The 16,794-nt window shown below is 39.2% G+C and overlaps 1 protein-coding gene across 2 annotated transcripts in view; it reads right to left on the bottom strand.

Moving 5' to 3' along the window:
- Window positions 1-13,916, bottom strand: part of LOC308698907 (RAC-alpha serine/threonine-protein kinase) — a 79,615-nt gene extending 65,699 nt beyond the window's left edge. For both annotated transcript variants that reach the window (XM_081379377.1, XM_081379378.1), the window contains exons 1-2: window positions 13,825-13,916; window positions 12,150-12,298 (exon numbers count right to left, since the gene is read on the bottom strand). In XM_081379377.1, coding sequence (XP_081235503.1) covers window positions 12,150-12,195 — 46 coding nt within the window. In that variant the 5' untranslated portion in view covers window positions 12,196-12,298; window positions 13,825-13,916. The remainder of the gene's footprint in view (window positions 1-12,149; window positions 12,299-13,824) is intronic.
- Window positions 13,917-16,794: the final 2,878 nt, after the last annotated feature.

Here is a 16,794-nt window from a genome sequence, read left to right on the forward strand (position 1 = left end):
TGGTGACAGTAGATGGTGAAAGGATGGTGACAGGAGATGGCAAAGGGATGGTGACAGTAGATGGTGACAGAAGATGGCGAAGAGATGGTGACAGTAGATGGTGAAGGGATGGTGACAGTAGATGGTGAAAGGATGGTGACAGGAGATGGCGAAGAGATGGTGACAGTAGATGGTGAAAGGATGGTGACAGGAGATGGCGAACGGATGGTGACAGACAGTAGATGGTGAAAGGATGGTGACAGGAGATGGCGAAGGGATGGTGACAGGAGTTGGCGAAGGGATGGTGACAGTAGATGGTGAAGGAATGGTGACAGTAGATGGTGAAGGGATGGTGACAGTAGATGGTGAAGGTATGGTGACAGTAGATGGTGAAGGTATGGTGACAGTAGATGGTGAAGAGATGGTGACAGGAAATGGTGAAGTGATGGTAAAGGGATGGGGTGACAAGAGATGGTGAAGGGATGGTGACAGTAGATGGTGAAAGGATGGTGACAGGAGATGGCAAAGGGATGGTGACAGTAGATGGTGAAGGGATGGTGACAGGAGATGGCGAAAGGGATGGTGACAGTAGATGGTGAAGGGATGGTGACAGGAGATGGGGAAGGGATGGTGACAGGAGATGGTGAAGGGATGGTGACAGGAGATGGTGAATGGATGGTGAAGGGATGGGGTGACAGGAGATGGTGTAGGGATGGTGACAGGATATGGCGAAGGGATGGTGACAGTAGATGGTGAAGGGATGGTGACAGGAGATAGCGAAGGGATGGTGACAGAGGGATGGTGACAGTAGATGGTGAAGGGATGGTGACAGGAGATGGTGAAGGGATGGTGACAGGAGATGGTGAAGGGATGGCGAAGGGATGGTAGGATGACAAGGATCCCAGGGCGCAGACGGAGAGCCGATGGTACAAAGCAACATTGCTGGCACTGGAGACTAGACTCATGGCGACAAGCGTCTGAGGCAGAGCCAGAGTGCCCGAGGACTGAGGCGGAGCCAGTGTGATAAAGGACTGAAGCGGTGCCGGAGGGAAGGAGGAACCCGCTGGAGCCATAGGGGTGGAGGACTTACCAAGGGGAAGCCAGTGGGATGAGGGAACCCGGTGGAGCCTCAAGGTCGAGGGTCTCTGGGGGAGCCGATGGTGGGAGGAGCCAATGAGGAGCCGACAGGTCGAATGGGCTGAGGTGGAGCAAAGGGATCAGAAGCCGGAGCCAGAGCCACAGGATCCTCTCGCTCGGACGAGGCTTGTGGTTGCATGACCTGAGGCTTCACGTCGCAGCAAGGCGTTCCCAGGGAAGACGAAGGGCTGTAGGAATCCAGCAGAGACAGGGCTGAAGGACAGGCTGAGCTTTGCGGTGAAGGTGACAGAGGTAAACTTGACGTGATCAGTAACGGCAATTCCAGTTCAATGATACAGTCTCATTGCCATCTTGAAACAGTGAAGATGAAGAAGCAGTACCTCCGTATCCAGATAATCAGCCTGTCCTGTGTGTCCACTTCTACCAGTATCCCCTCAGCCGCTGCATGGTGTCGTGGACTAACACCCCTGGTCAGGCTCACTCTGGAGCACCGGCTCTAGGGCGATGGTCGGCACTGTCTCTTCCTCTTCAGGCTCTGGCTCACTCATCGTGGAGGGCAGTCGCGAAGTCTCCGCGGTCAAGAGTGGTGGTGGGCTGGGCTCTGGGTCTGGCTGTAGTCTGGATCGGGGGTAGACGCTCTCCAGACACCGGATGATGGCCTCCCTCCATTCCAGTTCCTGGGTGTCTGGGAGGTCTACTGGCTGGTGGTAGTTGGCCCTGATCCAAAACAACGATTTCAGGATTTCGTCATCCATGGGCGCACTGACAGCGTGAAGACCGAACTGTTCCGTGTAAATAAAAAATCAAGTCCCTTCGGGGCAATCACAGTGGTTTCGCTGCATTACTTTGGTTGGTCGTTATGTCTCAAAGATTAAGAAGATGAAGATGAGAGTCTACAGGTAATAAAATAAACTCAGAGGTGTAACAGTGTGTGTGTAAAACACAAATAGCAACCGACAACTGAGAGTGAACAGGTTCCTACCTGTCCTACCTACTTAAATATATAGAGGATTCGAACTAAATGACAAGCAGCTTTGAGAACAGTCAGTGTCCATAGAAACTAATGAGTGGCGGGAAACAAAGACAAAGAAACACCTGTGACAAATGCAAACTAAAAGTTCATATTTCTATGGACTAAAGTCTAAAAGAAAAGTCCTAAAAGAAATTAAGAACAAAAAGAACTGAATACGTGTAACACTGATATGTTCTCCATCCATGAATATCTCTGGATCAAGGTGAAGTGATCATAGCTGGCAAAAATGCATGCAAACAGTTTTTGACTTTGAAAATTGAATTGTCAGTTAATTATCACTTTTGTAGTTGTAATAAAGAATAATTTATATTATAATTAAGAATATTATTATTATTTAACTTATACAGTGAAGACTATGTAGTGTTATTTTACATTTATTGAATTTATGTACCTGAACAGTGAACACTGATCGACTAACCTGAAACCAAAAGGTACTGTTTATTTAATTTGTATCTTTGTTCTATTGTATTTATCTATGTTTGTAATTTGTTTATTATTTTCTATGCAGATTCACTCCCCCACAAAATAACCCTAATCATTCTAGGATGATTCATTCTTTCCAAATAGAGCTATTCAAGTCATCTGGTGAATTATTTTTCATACTGCAATAAATAATAAATAAATATTGCAATGTCAGTTTTTTCCAATATTGTACAGCCCTAAAATTATTTACTTCTTCTACAAAATGTGAAATGAACTGAGATTTGAAGGGTCTAGAAAGCTAAAATATCTTAAACGGGCATGGTACCTGTAAAATTTTGTCTGGGCCTCTTAACTCTTATTCTAACTACCATTACTTTTGGTACCATTAAGTTGGTACCATTACCAACTTAAGAATAACTCTTATTCTGTTACCAATTTTAGAGGCTATTAAAGTTATTGCACAATACATGTCAGCTTAATCAAAAAAAGGATGATATGATAAATGTTATATGTACAGTATTAGATGTTAGCAATTAGCAAATAAGTCAAGTGGTACTATTTCTATTCTTATGCAGACACTCAGGCAGCCATTATCTATGATCGATATACACATTCTTGTAAACTAAACAAATTACAGCACAACTGTCACTGGCTGTTCTCCTTTTAACCACATAGATTGCAAGTCCACACCTACGGCTAGCCCATTTCTTCTTGTTGGGGAAGTACCCAGCACTACTTTCAGGTAAAGTGAAGGGGCATCCCTGAACCCTTATAAAAGAGAAAGATGAGATTTTTCTTTATTTGATCAGCTTATCTAGAGCCACCAAAACAAACAGGAAACTGCTGTTTAGTTCTGAATAACTCACTCAAGATAAGGTTCACACAAACTCAACTAGAAAAAAAAAACCTAAGATCAAATAAGAGCAAGACAGTCTCTGTCAAAGGCAAGAGTTCACATTATTAATCAGTCGAGAGTAGTTGTCACCTACACAAACCTGCACAAGATTACTCAAAAAACAAAAACAACAGTAAGAAGTCATGACTGATTGTCATGGTTGTATTATAATTTCTTATGTCTTTTTTTATTTTAATGTCACCACACTAGTGGGACTTCTGTTAACTAAGTGTCGGATTCTTGAAAACAGGAAACAACACGAAAGATAGCATGGCCACACAAGCAGTTTAAAAATGAGCTACTGCTATTGCTGACTCATTTCTGCACTGATAGACACACACAAACACATGCACAGTAAGATCATATCACATGATCGTCCATGGAGTGTGTCAGTTAGAGGAAATACTTGCCCCCTGTAATTATTATTTTTTTAATAATAATAATAATATATATATATATATATATATATATTTATTTATTTATTTATTTTTTATTTTTTTCTGAGAGACACTGGACCTAAATGATTTTCAGTATCACAACACAATAAATGCTTTGCTGGAATATATTGTAAATAATTGTCCAGTCTTTATGTAAGATTGCACAACTCTAATCTCTTCATATACATTTTACAACATTCACCTCTGAAACAGATATTTGAGATCACTATAGTATATGCACTAAACCCATAACAAAAAATGCACTGTAATCGCTGGCTGTTCAGTTCTCAGCAAAATTCTCAGTTTCAAATTTGATTGGTTAATAAAAATAAATAAAATAATAATAATAATAATAATAAAGTAAAAAAAATACAAATACAAAAATATATATTTATATATAATATATAATATTATATATATATAATAGGCTGTAAGTTGATCTATCCAAACATTAAAAGAAACAGGCTATGGATATAACACAGCCTGTTCGCAGGAGTGATGAGATTGTCCTCACTCAATGGCTGGCTGTCTAAGTGGTGTCCGTAAAATAATATAGAATTCATAGACAATTGGAAAAGTTTTTGGGGCAGACCTGACCTGTTGAAAGGAGATGGTATTCATCCCTCCTGGGATGGTTCTGCTCTTCTCTCTAGTAATATAGTCTTACATAGTCTTAGAGCTCAAACATGAATTGGGGCTCAGGTCAGGAAGCAGACAGACTGGCTAAAACGACCATCTGCCAGAAGTCTCACGTCACAAAGGTCAGATAAATCCCATCACATAAAGACTCTTTCACCTAGATATCATCATATAGAAACTGTGTCTGTTCCTCGAATTAGGACATACAAAAAAACTTCCAAACAAATAAAAAACAGATATAATACAAATGAGCAAATGATAAAGCTTGGGTTGCTGAATATTTGATCCCTTACTTCAAAAGCACTTATTGTTAATGATATGATTACAGACTATAACCTAGATGTGCTGTGTTTGACAGAAACCTGGCTAAAACCAAACAATTTCATGACTTTAAATGAGTCCACCCCCCAAGATTACGGTTATAAACATGAACCTCGTTTATAGTAATATTTTCAAAATTACTAAGAAGTCTAGTTTCAAATATAATTCTTTTGAAGTGTTGGTGCTTAATGTAACAATATATATCGTAAATGATAAACCGCGTTTGAGATTTGTACTGGCTACTGTATACAGGCCACCAGGGCACCATACATACTTTATCAAAGAATTTGCTGACTTTCTATCAGAGTTAGTACTGGCTGCAGATAAAGTCCTAATTGTTGGTGATTTTAATATACATGTAGACAACGAAAAAGATGCATTGGGATTGGCATTTAAAGACATTCTGAACTCTATTGGAGTTAGACAACACATGTCAGAAACTACTCATTGTCATAATCATACTCTAGATCTAATATTATCACACGGAATCAATGTTAATGCTGTTGAAATTCTGCAGAAAAGCTATGACATCTCAGATCATTATCTAGTCTTGTGTAAACTTAATTTAGCCAAGGCTGCAAAGCCGACTCCGTGTTACAAATATGTTAGACCTATCACTTCTGCCACTAAAGATTGCTTTATTAATAATCTTCCGGATCAGTTTCATCATCTCAGCATCCAAGGTAGCTTAGAAGAACTCGATATTGCGAGGTATTTTTTAGATATTTATTTGAAACTGTGGCTAAACTAACGAAAAATAAAGCTTCAACCCCAGACGTTTCCAAGCAGCACAGCAGTAACGACTTTATGAACTTCTTCACTTATAAGATTGATCATATCAGGGAGAAAATTATAACTAAGCAACCGTCTACTACAGTATCGCATCAGGCAGTGCATTGTAGTCTCCCTAAGGAGAAATTCTATTCATTCATTACTATAGGAGAGGAAGAATTTTCTAAACTCGTTAAATCATCTAAATCGACAACATGTATGTTAGACTCTATACGACTAAGCTACTGAAAGAGATGATTCCAGAGGTCATAGATCCTCTTCTTAATATCATTAATTCATCTTTGTCGATACGTACCAAAAACTTTTAAGCTGGCTATGATTAAACCACTTGTTAAAAAACCACAACTTGATCCTACAGAATTAGTCAATTACAGGCTGATCTCAAATCTACCTTTTCTGTCAAAGATACTATCTTCACAACTATGTTCCTTATTAGAAAGAAATTATATCTGCGAGGATTTTCAATCAGGATTTAGACCGTATCATAGTACTGAGACAGCTCTCATCACAAATGATTTGCTTTTATCATCCGATTGTGGTTGTATCTCTCTATTAGTGTTACTCGATCTTAGTGCTGCATTTGACACTATCGACCACAACATTCCTTTAAATAGACTCATACTTATCTGACCGTTATCAGTTTGTATCAGTAAATTAAGAGATGTCTTATTGATCACAAGTTCAGTATGGTGTACCACAAGGCTCAGTGCTAGGACCGTTGCTGTTCACTCTGTACATGCTACCCTTGGGAGATATCATTAGGAAGCATGGCATTAGTTTTCACTGTTATGCTGATGATACGCAGCTCTATATTTCTTCACAGCCTGACGAAACTTATCAATTCACAAAATTAACGGAATGCATAGCTGATATAAAAACCTGGATGTGCTCTTTGATATCAATCTTTCATTTGAAAGTCAGGTATTTAGCATCTGTAAAAGTGCATTTTTTCATCTTAAAAATATATCTAAATTACGTCATATGCTCTCAATGAAAAATGCAGGCTAGATTATTGTAATGCTATTATGGTTGGTTGCACTGCACGCCTAATAAACAAAGTACAGCTGGTCCAAAATGCAGCAGCTAGAGTTCTTATCAGAACCAGGAAGTATGACAATATTAGCCCGGTTCTGTCAACACTGCATTGGCTCCCTATTAAACATCGTATAAATTTTAAAGTAATGCTTATCACTTACAAAGCACTAAATGGTTTAGCTCCCCAGTACTTGAGCAAGCTCTTAACGCATTATAGTCCTTCACGTCTATTGCGATCTCAAAATTCCGGCCAGTTGACAATACCTAGAATATCAAAATAGACTGCTGGCGGTAGATCCTTAGATAACATCCGGTAGATAACATTGTCCGGGAAGCAGACACACTGTCAGTTCAAATCTAGACTAAAAACACATCTCTTTGGCCTAGCATACACATAACACATTATAGACTTCTATAATTCAATGTTAGGCTGCATAGTTTAGGTCAGGAACACTCCCCATAAATCCTGATGTACTTGTTACTTCATAAGGATGGCGTCTACGCTAAAATTAGCCTCTCTGTTTATCCGAGGTTTACCACAGTCCGCCGGATCCAGGTCATATCCAGATCAGATGAAGGACCTGTGCCTGGACACGATGACAACGCAGTCCTGAAGTATCAACCAGTCCTGAAGTGACAACCAGTCCCTCCTTGTTTACTGAAGTCAGCTGGATACCGGCCGTATCCAGATAAGATGGTGGACCTGCACCTGGACCCATCCATGACGCATCCCTGAAGTGCCAGCCTCATCAGCCCTGTGAAGGCCTCATCGACACGACAGCCATCAGCACTGATCCTCAACAAACTCGTCTCCATACCGGCGTGATGACTCCGACCTCCAACCAGATGGAACTGGATACATTTTCTGAATGTTCTGATCCAATCTAACTTCTGACCTGTAATGCTGCCTGGATCATAATCATACACTGTTTGCTCGTTGGCCAGAGGAGAACTGGGCCCTTACTGAGCCTGGGTTCTCCAAAGGTTTTTTTTCTCCATTCTGTCACCTGATGGAGTTTTGGTTCCTTGCCACTGTTGCCTTGGCTTTTGGCTTGCTTAGTTGGGGACATTTAATATTCAACAATATTATTGATCTGCCTTACTTAAGGTGGACGATGATGCAATTTTCTTCTAGAAAAAAACTTTGTTGTATTATTTTCATGTTATCGCTGTGAAGCTGCTTTGATACAATCTGCATTGTAAAGAGCGCTATATAAATAAAGGTGATAACACTAGGGCTGTCACTTTACGTTCGAAAATCGATTGCACAATCGATCGGACCAACCAACGCAAGTTTCGAAAACGAAAATAGGGAATCGATTTTAACGGTCTTTTCTTGGAGCGCGTCCAGCTCGTCATGTTATGCCCTCAGCGAACGCGCGTCATTTGCAACTGCAGGCTCTGACAAACACGCATAACAGCAAATGATCCTTCTGCATAATGTGTCTCTTTTTACTACAAAACTGTGAATTTTCCCGGTATTCAGACAGTCTCATGCATTCAGATACAGATTCGGGCTATGGTCTACAATCGCCTACGTAGGCGAAATTTGTTTGACATTTCTAATCGTAAACACAGCCATGTTGAAGAATGAGGTAATGTTTTTCATATATGCTGCTATGGCAGTCCACTCTGCTTATTGCTTTTCGAGAATGTTGCACTAGTCATTGTGCGCGAAACTTCACGCCAATAAATCATCAGAAATATTGCTGACTTGTGCGCGTCAGGCGCGGCGCGCCCTCTTTACGTTCGTCCTAATGCCTGTTAGTTGTCTGTGGATTTGCCCATATTTGGCGTTTTATTTTTCAATTTTCGATTTTACAATCGATTCAATGAACACTTATGTCTCAAAAATCGAACAGGATTTTTTCACAAAAGTGACAGCCCTAGATAACACACAGTGGAATATTTAGACCCTATTTAGTAAGCGAAACCCTGCGATTCAAAATCGAAAATAAAATCCAATATAAAGATATTAGATGTGATTTATGTATCAGCAATACATTCTTTCAACAGGTAAAAGTCAAGAAGTTCCCCTCTGAGAAAGATCAGTCTTCACTAGCAACATTTGATCTAAGCATCTATACGTGTATACATAGTAAACAAGTTTGTGTGAAAATTGTTCTGTTCCAGATTAAGCATGGCCACAGTTTGCACTCAATGACTTCCTTCTGCTTAAGGACATCAAGTAAGTTTATAGACGGACGAGCAGAGGAAGTTAGTTAGTTAGAAGTTAGTTAGTAAAGGGGATTATTAATAAATCTTTAGGACAGGCATATTTGAAAACAAACAAATCACATATGTTAAAAAAAAAAAAATCGAGAGAAAAAAATCTGTGAAACATCAACAATACAGCGTCCTGCACATAGGAGAAAAAATAACTCCCCAAATCCCTTGTGGGCAAAACAAGCATGCCGCCACACTAAGCAGCATAAATCCAGGCAAAGGCAGAGCTGCTTTCATCTGGGCCTAGAGTGCCATTACGGTGGTGTCTGTCTGCATAGCTGAACTGGAATGACCTTGCCTACAGAAGCACACAGCCCTACACTGTCCGGCAGTCCATGCCTCATGGGCCCTGGCAAACTGAGGCTAGCAAACACTCGGAGTGCCTCAGGGCTTGATATTCAGCCCTTTTTTTTCTGTTTTCTGCTTGCCACACCCTCAGGCTTTTTTTCCTGCACACTGTTATGTCTGCCTCTTTGGCCCAATGATTCTGATGCTCTGTGGTTTGCAAGGACAGACATGCGCTCAAAATTTCCATGCTTTGAAAAGTGCAAAACAGTAATATCCTCTCACTGACACGTACCGTTGAAAAATTTACTTGAGAAAAACGTGATATGATGATGTTGGCTAATGTTGAAAATACTGAATAAATGAGAAAAGTAGGAAAATATAAACACTGCTAAAATGTAGCAGAATGGCACCTTTTGTAATGGCTATAGGCACACGCAGCCTTTTACATTTTCATTGACAGTGCGTTTACACTTGCACACAGGAGCAAAGTGTCCATTCAGTTGATTCCTATAGGAGTCAAGCTTCATACTTGCACAGTGAATTGTAGGACTGACAGCGGATTGTAGAAAGCGTTGAGAGTAGTCGAGAGCATCCAAAAGATGAGAAATCCTTTGCAAACAGCTGTAAAGTTCAAGTAGTGACGTCTGTCTTGAGTGTTTAAAAATATGCAGATTGTGCAGGAGTTTCTGCTGGATTTAGTGCATAAATCCTATTGTTTACATACTGGATGCTTTGTACTTGGCTGGTTTATGAAATGTGCCACTATTGTTACTTTGGACATTCCAAAACAAAGCTTGCATATTTCCAACTGAAATAATGTGCATAAAAGATCATTATATTAGCCATGTGCTGAATAAAACATAAATTTAATATGCCCGCTATAGCCTACAGACACCCCAAAGTGGAAGCAGTTTTGAGCGGCACTGAGCTGAGTTTTGACACACACACACTGCGAGTGCTACCATGCAGTGGTGTGTGGTGGACTTCTAAAATGATGAGACAAAGTCCCATCTTTATGTTTGCTTTTTATTCATTTGTAAATTCATGTTTCGCTTGATATTTACACAGTTCGAACACCAAAACAATAGCATAATATTTTTGCATGTTGTATTAATGTCTGATCAAGTTGCTGCATTTTGACAAATTCTACATTACCTTAAGTAATCACTACAAAAGTACCAATTACAGAAACAATAACTGAAGTGCATCTTTGTTGAAATTTTAATGTAGAAATTTAGACTGTAATTCATATAAAATAAACAGTAAAAATACAGAAAATAATTGTTTGACAGTCAATAACCACCTCTGGATAACTAACATAACCTATTATTGACTGCACTGACAGTATTGGATGAGAACAACACTTGAACTTAATTGAGCTGGATAAAGTCACAATTGTCTTCCGCAGAGCTGCTATAGCTGAATCGAATTTGTTTCAAAATTGATGAACTTCGCAACATTGACACTGTTTTATTGAACTGAATTGAAACAATATTGAACAGACTGGTACTGAATAATGACACTGTAGAGCTACCTTACAGTTGAGTTGAGCTTGTTTCATCATTGATGAACTTTGCAACATTGATATTGAAATAAATTAAATGAACGTGCTAAATAATGGCACTTTTGTAGAGCTGCTTTACAGCTCAAATTGTATTTGTTTCAAAATTTAAGACCTGTAAAACATTAAAGGTATTGTTCATCAAAAATGAACATTTTGTCATCAATTTCTTTCTTCTGCTGAACACAAAAGAAGATATTTTGAAGAATGGGTAACCAAACGACCTCATTAGCCGTGTTTCCACTGTCGGGCCAAAAGCAAACGTACTAGAGCATGTTTCCACTGTCACTTCCAGGGCTTGATCGGGTCGCATCGGGACTTCCTCTGGGCCAATGGCCAGGGGGTTTTGTCCCACTGAATACCCTGGTCCAAAGCGGGCCAACTGGGGCTTGAGGGGTGGTCATGAACAGAGGCGGAGTTTACCTGAGTCAGGAGACGGTCAACACCGCTGCTCGTCTCCCATGATATTATATCAGGCTACCAATATTTAAGACATTTTCAACCATTTTCAGCTCAAAACTCACTTTCAGACAGCGAGTGTTTGAAATAACTTCCTTGCGATCTGATGGGGATTCTGATAGCTAAAGGCTACTTATGCTAACCACTGCGATAATAAATACACGTTTATGGAAAATACCGGAGACTGCTTGAAGAACGTAGACATAACGTATATGATTAATGTGTTCTACTTTTATTTGAAATAGTAAATACCAGTTTGATTCAGCATGACTGATGTGCACTCTTGACACAAATGAATAAATTACTATCATTGTAACCTTTTTTATTGTAAAACGTTGATCAAATATTGATACTGGAATCTTAAGTCTTTAAGTAAAGACCAAACGTTCACTTCTGTCATGCTCATTTTCTAGCTAGTTTTCAGTCAGCTGGTGAAACTGTGGGTTGTGTGACGTTGTTTTATGACGTGGTTGTGTGACATCGCTGCGGGGCTACTGGGTCGACAGTGGAAACGCAACTTGATTTTGGGCTCTGTGCTTGAGGTCCGAGACTACTGGCCCCACCCGGCACGCTGTTAGCCCTGGCTCGCACTGGCCCGACAGTGGAACAGCGGCTATTGACTTCCATAGAATGAGAAAAAAATACTATGTAAGTCAATGGGGCACATAAACTGTTTGGTTACAAACATTCTGCAAAATATATTCTTTTGTGTTCAGCAGATGAAAGAAATTCATTCTTTTTTTATTTTTTGGGTGAACTATCCCTTTAAATCTGTCCTTTTCCTGATTATTACTGTGGATCTGCTTTAAAATAATCTGTAATGAATAAAGTGCTACATAAATAAATGTGACTTGATTGACTTAATGGTAATAATGGAAACAATGGAAATAATTTACAATAATTGTTCTGGTTTCTCACAAGAATCATTTCTGAAACTGGAGGAAAGCTTCACAGAATCTTTACCTCGCTTATGTAGCCATCCTTCCTTCACAATGGCAACATCACTCATTGTGGCTGGAGAGAAAACCCTTGTGTCCCTTTGACTTGGACCAGGGGCAGAAGGTGGGAAGTGGTGGGTGTCTTCAGTCTAGACATTCAGCAGGACAGGTGGTCTGTAGGAAACAGAAGACAATTTTTTTTTTTTTTTTAAAGCTATAGGGACATAATAGTTATTGATCCAATTATATATATATATATATATATATATATATATATATATATATATATATATATATATAGACTAGCTATTTCTGAATTAGTTAAAGCCACATAAGCTAATATTAATGTAGCTTTATCCCTCGGTTTCAGCTGAAAGTGTGCTTGCACTTTTCATAAATGTGTCTCTTACTGAATATATTTATATTGTGTCTGTTTAAAAAAAAAGGAAATAAAACCACACTGTAAAGACAAACAAACAAACAAAAAACAGCTGATAGAAATTAATCTCCACAGTGTTTACACCAGGCCTTCGCCTACTTTACAGCTCTGCACACTTTTGGCATTCTCTTATAATTTATTATTCAGTTACACATTGTGTATAATTTACATATGCATCATTTCCATTCAGACATGGGATACTTCTCTGTTTAATGGTCATTGCGATGAAGATGCATTGCGATGAAGGTCCAGATGAAACCAACAGCACACTTGCATGTGAAAGCACAAACTGATCAGTGGACTTTTAGACCTCTGAATGAGAGCCAGCAGTGTCTGTATACCATCTTTTTTATTAAGCCATCAGAGTCAAGTGTGCATAATTTATATTTTTCCCTTTGCACATTTTTTTTATTTTTTTTATTCTGATCACAATTCAAAGCGGAATTCTCATGAGCCATAGAATCATTACTGTTGTAACACTGCATCCACTACTATTACTGCTATTTTTAGCCTAAATTCATGTGATATTTAAACTTTTGAATAATGATTTTATGTAATTTTAGTGTTTAAAATGAGTATGGCATATTTAATCAAAATGTGTTTAAAATCATTCTGTTTCTGTCATTACTACATTCAAACCAGTAAAAGAGCGTGTAAACATGGTCCAGAAAGAGTCAGAGTCAATCGCATACACAACTGTATGCATAGTTGCATACACAACGTTCCTACATCAGACTCAGGGTACACAAATTCTTCGACTAAGTTTTGCAAATTAACTCTTTAAAAGACACAATAGTTTATTACAGTATAGTATTAGAACGAGCTGAGTCAACTGGGGAATAGCTTTGACTGTAGTTTCTGAGGTCTGTCTATTAAAACCTGCTGCCCTTGATGCACCCCACAGCTATGCAGCCTGCTGCTTGGAATGCAGTGAGAAAGAACAGCGTTCTCCTGCCTCAGAGCCGTCTGAAACAACAACCCTATGTGAACTTCCCCTCCCCCTGCCTCAGAGATCAGCTACTCCGAGATGCAGGTACTCCTCTGACACAAAACACACACGCATGCACAAAACATACCATCACTAACCCTGGGATGGCAACACATGTGAGAAGCAAAAAAAAAGTTAGATGACATGCAATCACATAATCTATGAGAGAATACAAGCATACGGTAAAAATACACACTGTAGAACCATTTACTCACAATGATGCCAAGCAAATGCAAAGATGCACATAGACCTACAACACTCGGGCACAACTACCTTCTCTAATGTCTTTCTGTCTGTCTCACACAACCCCACACGCACCAGGGAAGTCTCATGTGTGTCTGGTGCTGCCACTGCAGCTTGTCTCTGAGAACGGCCCCTCCCAAAGCAGCCACGCTGTGGGAGAAAAAGAGAGGGTAAAAAAAGTGGGCGGGCGACCAAGCCTGTGCTCAATGCAGCACTCCATATGAACTCAATGGCCTCACAAATGGTCACGTGGCACAAATAAAACGAAAGAGTGAGAGACAGAGGCCACTGAGGCCATCCACTTCATTCAACTTTTCTGCTCTTACTCATGGCTCAGTGAGAAAGAGAAAGGGAGGAAAAGGCATCAGTGACCCCAGTTTTTAGGAGCGTTCAATGGCATATTTGGCACAGTCAAAGAAAAAAATTATTGCTCAGTGGTTGCTTTTCTTAAGCTCAGGAAACTTGTTTGTTCTGTGATTGTGAAGAATGAAGAATTGTGATTCTTATATATCTCTTATTTTAGTATCAACAGCATTTCAGATGTTTCTACTAAGAAACAAAGTTCCTTAGGACAAATAAAAATAGAGAGACATGAGAAATATTTTATAAGAAAAAGAGCCAAAACTGAGAATGTATTAGAATAAACATAAAACATATCTTTATTGTCTTGCTGCAATCTCTTTCTAGACTCCATTATAGGAACATTTTATTGCTCAGATGTTGTTTTTTTATGCCAAGCAAATGCAAAGGTGCACATAGACCTACAACCCTCGGGCACAACTACCTTCTCTAATGTCTGTCTGTCTGTCTCACACAACCCCACACGTGATATATCTCATATATCTCTCATTTTAGTATTAACAGTGTCTCAGATGTTTCTCCTATAATTCCTTAGACACAAAAGTAGACACAACTGAGACAGAGACAACTGTTGAAAAGAGATGGTATTCGTCCCTCCTGGGATGGTGCTGCTCTTCTCTCTAGTAATATGGCTCATAGTCTTAAAGCTCAAACATGACAATCTGGGGCTCAGGTCAGGAAGCAGACAGACTGGCTTAACCGACTGTCTGCTAGCGGCCTCGCGTCACCAAAGTCAGATAAATCCCATCACATAGAGCCTCTTTCACCTAGCTATCATCATATAGAGACTGTGTCTGTTCCCCGAACTTGGAAATCCAAAAAACGTTTAAACCCATCTAAGGTTAAACATTTTATTGATGTTCAACAAATAAAAAACAGCTATAATACAGATGAGCAAATGCTAAAGCTTGGGTTGCTGAATATTCGATCGCTTACTTCAAAAGCAATCGTTGTTAATGATATGATTTCAGATAATAACCTAGATGTGCTGTGTTTGACAGAAACCTGGCTAAAACCAAACGATTACATTACTTTAAATGAGTCCACCCCGCAAGATTACTGTTATAAACATGAGCCTCGTCTGAAATGCAAAGGGGTGGTGTTGCTGTAATTTATAGTAATATTGTCAAAACCACTAAGAAATCAAGTTTTAAATATTATTCTTTTAAAGCATGGGTGCTTAATGTAAATATATATAGTATAAACGATAAATCACACTTGAGATTTATGCTGGCTACTGTATACAGGCCACCAGGGTACCATACAGACTTTATCAAAGATTTGCGGACTTTCTATCAGAATTAATATTGACTGCAGATAAACTCCTAATTGTTGGTAATTTTAATATACACATCGATAATGAAAAAGATGCATTGGGACTGGCATTTAAAGACATTGTAAACTCAATTGGAGTTAGACAACACGTGTCAGGACCTACTCATCGTTGTAATCATACTCTAGATTTAATATTATCACACGGAATAGATGTTGATGCCGTTGAAATTCTGCAGCAGAGCGATGACATCTCAGATCATTATCTAGTCTCGTGTAAATTACATTTAGCTAAGGCTGCAAAGCCGACTCCGTGTTTCAAATATGTTAGAACTATCACTTCTGCCACTAAAGATTGCTTTATTAATAATCTTCCTGATCAGTTTCATCCCAGCATCCCGGATAGCGTAGAAGAACTTGATATTGCAACAGAAATTTTTAACTCTCTCTTTTCCAGCACTTTAGACACAGTTGCTCTGTTGCGCTTAAAGAAGATTAAAGAAAATAGTCCAACGCCGTGGTACAACGAGCACACTCTGGCTCTTAAGAGAGCAGCCAGAAAAATGGAGCGCAACTGGAAGAAAACAAAACTAGAGGTATTTCGCATTTCATGGAAGGAGAGCTCGATTACTTACAGAGAGGCTTTAAAAGCTGCTAGATCTGCTTATTTTTCAACCCTATTAGAAGAAAATAAACATAATCCTAGGTATTTATTTGAAACAGTGGCTAAACTAATGAAAAAGAAAGCTTCAAGCACCGAAGTTTCCAAGCAACACAGCAGTAATGATTTTATGAACTTCACTTATAAGATTGATAATATCAGGGACAAAATTATAACTATGCAACCGTCTACTACAGTATCACATCAGGCAGTGCATTGTAGTCTCCCTGAGGAAAAATTTGATTCATTCGTTGCTATAGGAGAGGAAGAATTTAATAAACTCATTAAATCATCTAAATTGACAACATGTATGTTAGACCCTATACCGACTAAGCTACTGAAAGAGATGCTTCCAGAGGTCATAGATCCTCTTCTTAATATCATTAATTCGTCTTTGTCTCTAGGATACATACCAAAAAAATTTAAGCTGGCTATGATTAAACCGCTTGTTAAAAAAACGCAACTTGATCCTACAGAATTAGTCAATTACAGGCCGATCTCAAATCTACCTTTTCTGTCAAAGATATTAGAAAAGGCAGTATCTTCACAACTGTGTTCTTTTCTTGAAAGAAATTATATCTGCGAGGATTTACAGTCCGGATTTAGACCGTACCATAGTACCGAGACGGCTCTCGTTAGAGTCACAAATGATTTGCTCTTATCATCCGATCGTGGTTGTATCTGTTACGCAACGGCTCCGAGACTCG

The sequence above is a fragment of the Scardinius erythrophthalmus genome (assembly GCF_964197995.2).
Source record: "Scardinius erythrophthalmus genome assembly, chromosome: 11".
NCBI classification, from domain to species: domain Eukaryota; kingdom Metazoa; phylum Chordata; class Actinopteri; order Cypriniformes; family Leuciscidae; genus Scardinius; species Scardinius erythrophthalmus.